The sequence below is a fragment of the Armigeres subalbatus genome, chromosome 2 (assembly GCF_024139115.2).
Source record: "Armigeres subalbatus isolate Guangzhou_Male chromosome 2, GZ_Asu_2, whole genome shotgun sequence".
In the NCBI taxonomy this organism is placed as follows: domain Eukaryota; kingdom Metazoa; phylum Arthropoda; class Insecta; order Diptera; family Culicidae; genus Armigeres; species Armigeres subalbatus.
The window spans coordinates 86,202,840-86,213,675 of NC_085140.1; the positions used below are offsets into that span (position 1 = coordinate 86,202,840).

The following is a 10,836-nucleotide window of genomic DNA, read 5'->3' on the forward strand; positions in this document are numbered from 1 at the left end:
CGCGCTAAAATAGCAAAATACATGGTCCTGTGCAAACGGAAACAACTTAATACCTAATACCCGACCAAAATCACAGTAATGAGCCTTAAATGTGCTTCAAGGATAAACTTTTCGAAATCTAATTTTGTTTCACCTCGCGTTTTCAAGGGCACCACTATCAATACTGAAGCAACGAGCAGCTGTCATCTTTTTATTCTACGCTTGGTGCCTCTGAAAATGCGAGTAAATTTTTATGGATTCTGATCAGTTTTACCTTAAAGCATTTTCACAAAAGCCACTCTGCCAACCAGTTCCGGTCTTCCTCATAGGTAGGAGTTGCTAACACAACATTGCGCATAATATTGCATTCAATGTTGCTTGCAATATCGTTTCTTGTCAATGAATCGCCTGCTTTGAGCGTGCTTACAGCGGCACACCAGGAGTTAACTTTTTGAAATCAGTATGGCGAAAGGCATCTAAGGGTCGATTTCTCAAAATTAAGCACCCTAATCGAAAAAATATTTTGTAGGCATAGTAGCGGACACCATCCCTCATAACCGGTACCAAGACCGGTACCATCCCTCATAACCGGTGAAGAGTGAGACGTGAAAAGTGAGTAGTGCGAAGTGATTACTGAGACGTCTCACTACTCATTTTTTACAGCGAGTAATGAGGAATGAGAAGTGAGAAGTAACACGTCTCTTTGTCCTATTCGGCCTAATGACCTTTTCGGCCAAATGACCCTTTTGGCCAAACGACCCTTTCGACCAAATTACCCTATTGGCCAAATGAATTTCGGGCAGATGGGTTTCGGCCTAATGGTTTGTTCGGCCAATTGGCATTCGGCCAAACGACCCTTCTTCTTAGTACGTCTACTTCTAGAATTTCTACAGAAACTCTTTTAGGAAGGTAATCGGAAAATCCAAATTCATTCAAGATTTATATATAAAAAAACTGAGTTTTAAACCAGGAATTCTTTGCAAATTTTTTCAAGAAATACCTCATGCATTGATCATGAAAATCTTTAATGAACTCCTTCGGATATTCCCACAAAAATTCCGTCGTGAATTCTTCGTGAAAGAGTAATTTTCCGGAGCATTTCCTTGAGCAATTTTGCAGAGACATTTACAGGGGAACATATAAGAGATATTTCTGGGAGAGTTCTTGAAGCAAATTTTGCGGACATTCTTGTAGGTATTTTTGAGAGAATTCTTGAATAGTTTTAGAAGAAGTCTCTTAACAAAAAGTGGGAGAATTTTCGCAATATTTTCCTTATGATATTTCAGAAGAGTTTTTAAGAAAATCTCCAGGAAAAATCCTGTAAAATTTTCCGATTCTTGGAGAAAGTCTGGAGAAGTTTCCGTGGGAACTGCCGGGGAGATTCTTGGAGGAATTTGTGAAGGAGTTCTTGAAAACAATTTCGGAAGGATTCCTAAACAAATTTCCGGAGAATTAATTTGCAGAATAATTTATTTGTGAACGACTTTCCGGGAAAACCATTGGCGGAATTTTGGGGAAGAAATTTCTGGAAGAATTCCTAGAGGAATGCGCTTAAGATTTTCTAGATTTCGCAATTTCGCAAAAACTCCTGGACAATTTTCCGGATGAAGTGGCTTAGTGGAATTCCATGTGAATTACGGAAGGAATTCAGAAGAAATATCTGAAGATTCTTCGTGGTAATTTCTGTAGATTTTGCGTAGATATTAATTAAGTGTTCTTGGAGGAACTACACTGAGAATTTCAGGAGAAATTCTATCAGTAATTATTTTAGAAGGTTCAGGACTTCTCGGGGTTTTCCTGAGCAAACATGCTGAAGCATTTATATAAAAAATCTGAAGGAATCCGTAGAGATTTTTCGAAGAAATTACCGGAAGAATACCTGGCGGCATTTTCGAAGAAATTCCTGGAAAAACTCCCGGTAGAATACCTGGAGGAAGTTCAGAACGAATTCCTGGAGGAACTTCCAGAGCAATTCCTGAAGGTACTTCCGAACGAATTCCAGGAGGATATTCCGGAGGAATTCCTGTATAAACTTTCGGAGGAATTCCTGGAAGAACTTTCAGAGGAATTCCTGGAGGAACTTTCGAAGGATTTCTTGGAGGAACCTCCGGAGGAATTCCTGGAACCACTTCCGTAGGAATTCCTGGAGGAACTTCCGGAAGAATTCCTGGAGTCATTTCTTGAAGAATTCCTGGAGGAACTTCCGGAGGAAATTCTGGAGGAACTTCCGGAGGAAATCGTGGAGGAGCTTCCGGAACTTCCGGAGAATTACTGCAGGATTTTCCTGATCAATTTCTGGAGCAACTTCCGGAGGAATTGCTTAAGCAACTTCCGGAGGAATTCCTGAAGGAACGACTGGAGCAGTTCTCAGTGCACTTTCTGGTGAAATTTACGAAGGAATTTGTGGAGGAATTTCAGGCCAACCCACGCCACCGCACCGCCCCCGTCGATTACCAACAGCGTGACGCCCCACGCCACCGCTGCTGGCTGAAATTAATCTATCATAGATTTTCAATCGGCGCACAGGTCTATCATAGAGTGAAATTCTAACTTGAGAAAACCAATGTATGAAAATCCAAATTACGACTGCCATCCCTGTTTATGTCAATAAGTTTTTTTTTCACCTGGACAATTTGGTTTTAAAATATCAAATTTTCCACAGCATTCTTAAAAAAAAGGATAATGTAATAAAACTTTTTTTTAAACTATTTACAAGTGTAATTTTTTACATTGCTAAATTTCTAAATTTTCGTTCTTTTTACTACTTGCCTAAATACGCACGAAAAGCTTTCCATTCCTCTCACCTATAGACATAATATAACGATTGTAATAATTCGTTACTGGCAGTTTAAAAGTGAAACTCGACCATAACTTAGATCATAAACCGATATCTTACGTCAATGGCCAACTGTACCTTGACGAAATTCACCTTTCCACTGCTGAAAATGCAATTAACCAAATTTAGTGATTTCATCCGCGCCCTGATCAAACGGCATCATATTCGTACCTTTACTGCGCACGCACTTCCAACCTGCGGTTCGATCGTTAAATGTACGTCTCGGTTTAATTCAATTTGGGAAAATTCGTCCAAACGATCGTCTGCAGCAGAAAGCGGCTACCACGGGAAAGGCGGAAGTATACTTGGCTGGTTTGGCGGACTAAGCCCCCGCGTGGTTCACCATGGGCGGTGTGATCTGGCTAAGCAAATTACGTTCTTCTCATACTTAAGTGTTATTTCCAATGACCCGCCAGTAGACCCACTTAATACTGCTGGCTGGTCGCTGATGATGGTCGGCGAAATCAGGTGAGCAAAAGTGAAAAATATTTCTATGGTTAGCAATGGTTTATTTTCCATGCTTTTACTTCTCTCTCTCATAAGTCATAACCGTATGGATTATTCAAGTTCTGCAAACACCGGAAGGCGTGGAAGATTGAATCGTTTCCGACTCAGAATCGTAACAAAGCCATAATCGGCTGCGATTAGGAATGGATGTACGGGTCAAATTGATTTCATTATTACCTAGCGCGATGTTTACGAATTATCTCGATTTTCTTCTTCAAATATTGGTTTCGAATCTTTCAACCGGAACATTGCTGACTTATAACTTAATGTTCATTAGGCACTTCCACAATTATTATTTGCTAAGATTCTGAACCAAAATTCACTCATTCCATTATATGTATTTGATTGAACCTGTCCGATGTCGCTCGGGTTTTATTTTCGATCGGTCAATCATTTAGTTGGTTGCAGCGTCGCACTCTGGATCGATTCAGTTCGAGCTTGATGGCATTCTCCAGAACTCATAAAACCGTTGCATTTCGACAATTTTCCAGATTTCTCCGTCAAATTATTCATAAACACAGCAGAGTCCAAGATGGATTGGTAATAAAATCATGCTAATCGGTCCATCTGAGTGAATTTTTTGCCTCAAAGGAAATGCAAACTCATGTTTATATATCTCGCGCTTAGTTTCATAGGGGCGTAACTGTATAGATCGATTTCTCTTCGTCGATGTTTGCTTTTCATTATTGTACCGAATTGCGCTATTTTGTCGATGATTTAATGGTTTGGTGTGATAAAGGATGATTGTATCTTGCACCAGAATCAATAATCATAGTTGTAGCTTTTGAAAACCTCGCAGTTAATAACTGTGGAAGTGCTGAATGAACACTAAACACCTGCAAAGATAGTGTTCACTTCCAATCCAGCAGATACACGAAGACATGGAGCGCAACGAGCGATGAATTGGATCCGGATTTGGCGGTTTAGATGACTTCCGGCTCGTTGGACCAAAATGTTGAACCTTGAAGTGGTTCTCCCTCTACGAGTGGATATTCAAGTGGACTGTATGTTTCTTTTCTTGGAGTTTAAAAGGGTTAGATGCTTCTTCCGTTCGGGTACGCCATAAAAAAAAGATTTACGACGACGACGCAGACCATTTTATTTACAACGCTTAAATTACATTACACTACCGAATCATTGGAATCCATCGTCTGTATTATTGTTACCATTCGCCTAAATTGAGGAATACTGTTACTATTTACATAATCATCTCTTTACTTTAGTTGAAATCAATATTATACAGCATGTGAATCTACAATAACGTATGCTATTATGTCATAGTACATTGACTATCTATAATTTCTTATCTTACTTAATGTTTAGAAAGAAAATTATAACAATAGGGTTTCTTACCCCATTTCCAGCATAACACGCGTACAACTGCATTAATTCATTCATTTATTGAGTTTACAACTAAACAGATAACACTGATTCAACAACGCCACAATACACGGTTCGAGGCCACATCTGCCCCCCCCCCCCCCCTGAATTATGTACGCGGTCTAATATTCCAATGAAGTTTATTTTTGCTTAAAAATGGCTGTCTGTACAACAACGTTTTGAGGATTTAAATTACCGAGGTGCAGCACTTATTTTGGACACATCAATTGCTTTTCCGGCACATTTATGTTCAACTCCCAGTATAAGCAATATTTTTCGCTCAATCTCTCATTCTCTCTCGGAACGAAAGATAAAGCGACGTACACAAAAAACGAACGTGTCTCGAAAACGGACGCCAAATGGTATTATGCATAATAATTTTTATTTAACTGAGAAAATAAATTCATTCAATAAAGACGTTTACTATTGATTGCATCCACAATTTGCCAGAATGAATGGTTACGAAAAAATCGCGGAGCTCTGGGATTAACTTTTAGAATTGGCCACTTTTACGGATGTTCCGGATCTTCCGGAGGACCATTTCAGGGACATTTGTAGGTCACAGAAGGCTTTAACTATTGATTGCACCCACAATTTGCCAGAATGAATGGTCACCATAAAATCGCGAAGTTCTGGGATGAATTTTTGAAATTGGCAACTTTTACGGATGTTCCGGATCTTCCGGAAGACCGTTTCTGGGACATTTGTAGGTCACATAAGGCTTTAACTATTGATTGCACCCACAATTTGCCAGAATGAATAGTTACCCAAAAATCGCGAAGCTCTGGGATGAACTTTTAGAATTGGCCTATTTTACGGATGTTCCGGATCTTCCAGAGGGCTTTCCGATGACCGCTCGAGGGATAAATTTGCCCAGAAATGGCATATACAAAATAGCAAATAAAGTTGGGATCATAAGAGCACACATTTGCAAGCAATTTTATGTTTCATAACACGAAACTCGATAATTTGGTGCCAAATTGAGAAGTTCAAACAGTACCTGTTTAGCACAGGTTCCCCGGGGACTAGAGTGGTCAATTTGGATGAATCACTCCGTGAGCTTGTTATTGGAACCTACAGCTTTCGTTTGGTGCCTAAAGATCGAAAATCGGTTGAAATTTGAGTTTTTGTGATCGTGATGAAATCTTGGGTCCAAATGGACCTCAATGCACAATGTGTCACTTTTTTTGTGGCACCTCTCCTAGATGTCGCTGGAAGCTGATTTTCTCAGGGAATCCTTATTTCCGAAAGTTAGGAAAAGTTGGAATTTTTCAGATTTTTATCTCGTTGCGTTACAAAGTTACAGCGGTGTTTTGGGTGTGCTTGGGTCGAAATGGACCCCAATGCACTAGGAAGGTTAAGATGACTAGGGTTAAGGCAGGAATTTTCGTCTTATCGTCATAGTCTCCAATATCAATAAAATATAAGCTTTTTTGCCAAATTCATCCGTACCCAATCATAAGCTTAGGCGAAATGTTCTGCTATAGTGGAGTTCTAGCAAAATGACGTTGCTTTCATTGATTTTAGCCCCTATGACGATGGACGGAAATACCTGCCGTGTCCCTATATGAAAAAAGGTCTTTTTTTAGCTTTTGTGCACACACGAAAAATGAGTGAGATGTTGTACGAGAAAGGCAAAAACGCACACGCACTCAGAAGGGGAATAGGGAGAACTGCCCAAATGGCCCTTCATTCTATATAGGAAAACCATCATCAACATCATATTTGCAAGACTTCCTTTACGTATTGGACAAATAAGCCCAAAAGGTACACAAAATTGCTCTGCTATGCCATTTTTTAGAATATTTAATGAATATAGCCTGTTTGACATAATTTCCCCTCGCATCATTTATGGCTGTACACAACGATGTCCACTTTGTTTTGTTATGGATATTCAGACAGCTACGCTGATTTATATGCAGTTGTATGCAATCTAAGGGGCAGTTGCGAATCGCTAGATCGAGAAGGTTATCATGGTTCAAGTTTTGAGGTTGCTGGTTAGTTGATCGGGATAGAAGAAGTTCAACTATGTTCATAAAATCGCGAGCTAAAGCTGTATATAGAACAGTTTGAAACATATCACCTTCAGCATAATTATCAAACCGGTTAGGCCCCTCAGCATTTAGATTATCAGATTTACCCAGTAGTAATCTCACCACATATTCAGGTGCACTGTGAGAATCTGTTCGGGAGAATTCCATGTTAGACCAGATTCGATTATCAAAATTTGCAGTTCGGCTTAACTGTATTTCCAAAACATCATATTGACCTCTCATTGCTGCGTAGTGTATTGACATTCCAGTATCGTCGCAAAAGCTCAACATCACTGGACCTTTGAACAATTTCTTAATAGTTTCCCTACAGGATACTTCAACAACATTTCCAATTGCTTCTTTTAGAACCTGATCATTTAGTATTTCTGTGTAACTGAGTAAATATTCTACTGCTGTAACGTTTCCTGAAATCGCTGAAAGTGCTAGAGGCGTATCTTTGCCGGTGCATGCTATGGAAGCTCCTCCTACTATCAGTATTCTAATGATATCCACATGTCCTTCCTGGGCAGCATAATGGAGGGGCTGTCGATTTTTTTTGTTTGAAATATTGAGATCAACAGAACGATCGACAAGTAACTGTACGATTTTTGTGTACCCCCGCTTGGCTGCCAGATGAATAGGAGCATTGCCGTTTTTGTCAGTCAAGTTAACATTTACTGATTGCTGTTTGATGAGTAGCTCTGATATTTCGTTGCGACCTAATAATAATGCTTTATGGAGTGCCGTAGACTGATATATATCCTGGGCATTTAAATCACATGGTAACGATATCAAAAAATTAACAATTTCGATAAAACCGTTTTCTACAGCTAGATGCAGTAATGTAAAATGCTCTGATGTCTTAGCATCCACTTCTGCATTACAACTTATTAGAAGTTTAACCATGTCTAATTTGCCTAAATTCGTTGCCAACATAAGAGGTGTAATGTTAAAATAGCCTGTGAAAAATCTGTGACTTAAATCGTTTATAGTTTTCGGCAAGCAAACTAGGGATACGTTGCTGCGCTCGTTCACATCCATTCGGTGTTCACTAAGAAGAAACTTAGTTATCTCTGAAGAATTCACCATCACGGCCGAATGTAATAATGTCCCAAATTCATCAACCTTTACGTTTTTGAAATTTTGTCTGCGTAATAAGTGCTTCACTAAACTCAAGCAATGGGATTCGCAAGCCCAGAATGCAACTTCCGGGTTTTTCTCACAAATCCTGTCCACTATAGCACATTTTGTTTCATTCGTACCAAAACACTGTTCAATCAGCAAAAAAAATAATTTCCGCACGACGATCTCTATATGAAATATAATATTCAAATTTTCTTTGCAGTCCTCAAGGTTCTCATACAAATATGTTGCTACAAGATACTCTGCGTATGATCGGTGTACAAATTGGAACGCTTCCTCATTAAAATTTATCAATAAAGACTTCTCCTTTCCTTCCGTTACTCTCTTTTGGAATGCTTTGTACTGCTGTGAATGCTTCTGGTTTATATGCAATAGTTCATTGATATTGAGCTGGTGGATAGCCGCAATTTGGTGTTCGAGAATAGTTTGCTTGAAAGTGTGCATCAACTCATCATCAAACTCCCATTCTCTGCAATAAGCATCCAAACCATTTTTCTTCTGTATTTTCATCCAGAACATTTTTTTAAGGAATTTCTCGTACAATGTTATTATGTCAAATGCATCAATTGAAAGCTTTTCTAAATGGTTATTCGCTTCATCCGTTTTGCATGCATTGAATGTAATGAAATCTTCACTATAGATTTCTGCCAGCATTCTCACCATTAAAGGTGATAACTGTGATGTGAATTGTATTGGTTGATGTGCCAACATGTGGATCGCGTTTAATAATTTATTTACATATTTAAAAAACTTTTTCTTAACTTCTTCTTGTTCCATAGAAACATTCCAAAATTTTGCGAGAAAGTCTATCTGAGCCTGATAATTGAACGGAACTATTGTAACCTGGTTTAAATCCGGTAGATTCTCATTAAGGTATTGCTCCACATGTTTGCGTCCACTAATTACTAGTTGAATGCGATCAATCGAGAGTAGCTGCTTGCAGATGCCAACTACCTTAATTTTTTGGTATGACGCCACTTCATCGAAGCCGTCCAAAAAACATATAATTCTTTTGTGCTGATTTTCACGAATATTTTTACAGCTCCGATCCGAAAGCACTTCAATAAGAACATCCAATGCTTCTTGTAAGTCTTTCGGCTCAGTTTTCATATCAACAAGTTTCGAATTGAGCCTTTTCAGATTAATGAAATAATGATCGATTAATTTGCTATTTTTTTGCGATTCGAACGAAACATATTGCATAACTGTGGTTTTGCCCATGCCTGGATCTGCAAGAAGAAGTACGGATTGACATCTTTTCGATAACCATTCCGCAAAACTTTTATCACAAATCGTTTCTGTGTTCCTAAAAGAAATGTCCCTGTTAACATAATATCGTTTTAGTACATCAGGAAGTTCCGTCATATGGCGTTTCAAGTCTGATTGAATATTTATCATGCATTTTTCTGCTTCGCTGGAATCTAGTTTTTTAACAATACGTTTGTTCTTTTCACTTTTGCTCTTACAGTCACCATGCATAGTTGTTTTATGCCACTGCTCAAATTTCTGTTCGAATTTTGCCCTCGAATGATTGATTTCTTTTTCTCCGAATCTGCCCAAATCTTCAGGATAAATAAATTCTCTAAACCACATATGCAGGTCATGCGCGATTATTTCATTGACATCACTCGGTTGATTCAAACACATTGTGAAACTATTGAAAAATTCCTTCAATTCTTCTTCTCTGACAAAGTCTGGAAAGCCTGTATTTCTGGAATTTCGGTCATCCAATAGACCGCTAACTTTCTGACATTCCATGGATTGAAGACATGTTGTCTTAAATTTGCGACACAACTCTTTATACACTGCATTCATGTCCGGCAATTCACTGTGCGATGATAACAACTCGTCGGAAAATCGTATCTTGTCACCTGCGTATTTTAAAATGCGACGAAGAATAGTTTTGTTATCCTTCAGCACATTCAGATGCGTTTCGATATTTTTATTATTATTATTGCAAAAAAGCACTACAAGGGCATCGATGAATTTGTAAAACTCTGCATTGACCACAGATAGTATTGCTTCACAATTGTTTGGTTTCAGTTTTAACATTTTGTAAACACCTCCGAATGAAGATAAATTCATCATTTCATCCACTTCACCAGGAGCCACTTCAAACCATTCTACAATTGGCAACACATTCGAAGATTTATTCGAATGAGAATGTAATGGATTGCCTGAAAAAAAAAACGAAGCTGCATATGTGAGGAATACACAAGAAAGACGCTTAATCCTCATTACTCACCTTTCATGGTATCTGTCTTAAAATCATCCAAGTTCCTGTTGGTAAATATGAAATAGCGCTTCCTAAATTGTGCTTGGCGCGCCACCTTAGTAAATGACTTCACATATTTACAAAGATCGAAGTCTTTGTCCCGCAATGGACTTCCCAGCGGCGGAAATAGTTCCTTCAGAGTAATATTCGATGGAAGCTTCGCGTGCTTGGCTTGGATAAGCCACGTTTCTTGTAGGTGCCTCACGTAGACGACGACATCCTCGAACTTGCCCGCTGCCGTCACCTCCGTGGCCAGTTTGAACTTATATCCTCGAAGCGCTCCGCGGACAAACATCAGAAATGCCAGATTCCGCTCAAATATTTTACCGAGGTCACCAGAATTCGCGCAACACTCGTATTCTTCACTTTCTGCCAAATCCATAACTGGAATGCAACCTAATGTTGCGAGTAATGTTTGACTAGTTATTCTAGGGCATATGTGAAACGGGTGACATTATAATCTAATCTTTTCGCGCAATGCACGCAATATATTCCTACATTTGATGAAGTCACATATACAGTGCATGCACGGCGCGATGGGTCAAACCGAGAAGTTAGGAGGAAAAAATTGCTTAAAAATAGCTTTTCTTGGTAAACATCGTTTGGAAAAGCTTTTATTTGATTTAAATTAACGAGGTCCAGCAGTCATTTCAGTCATAGCGATTTCGTTTCCGGCCCATTTC

General features: G+C 38.9%; 1 protein-coding gene across 1 annotated transcript; it reads right to left on the reverse strand.

Moving 5' to 3' along the window:
• Positions 1 to 4,395: 4,395 nt before the first annotated feature.
• Positions 4,396 to 10,600, reverse strand: LOC134214676 (uncharacterized). Its single transcript, XM_062694000.1, has 2 exons — positions 10,124 to 10,600; positions 4,396 to 10,055 (listed from the first exon to the last, which is right to left on the reverse strand). The coding sequence occupies exons 1-2, from the start codon at positions 10,533 to 10,535 to the stop codon at positions 6,442 to 6,444; spliced, it is 4,026 nt and encodes a 1,341-aa protein (XP_062549984.1). The 5' UTR covers positions 10,536 to 10,600; the 3' UTR covers positions 4,396 to 6,441.
• Between the last annotated feature and the right edge of the window lie 236 nt (positions 10,601 to 10,836).

What these genes read in the sequence shown, in the direction of transcription:
- LOC134214676 (XM_062694000.1), bottom strand. Translation starts at nt 10,535, where the DNA reads ATGGATTTGGCAGAAAGTGAAGAATACGAGTGTTGCGCGAATTCTGGT. An exon ending in TAAGACAGATACCATGAAAG is followed by an intron (nt 10,056 to 10,123) that starts GTGAGTAATGAG and finishes TTTTTTTTTCAG; the next exon opens with GCAATCCATTACATTCTCAT.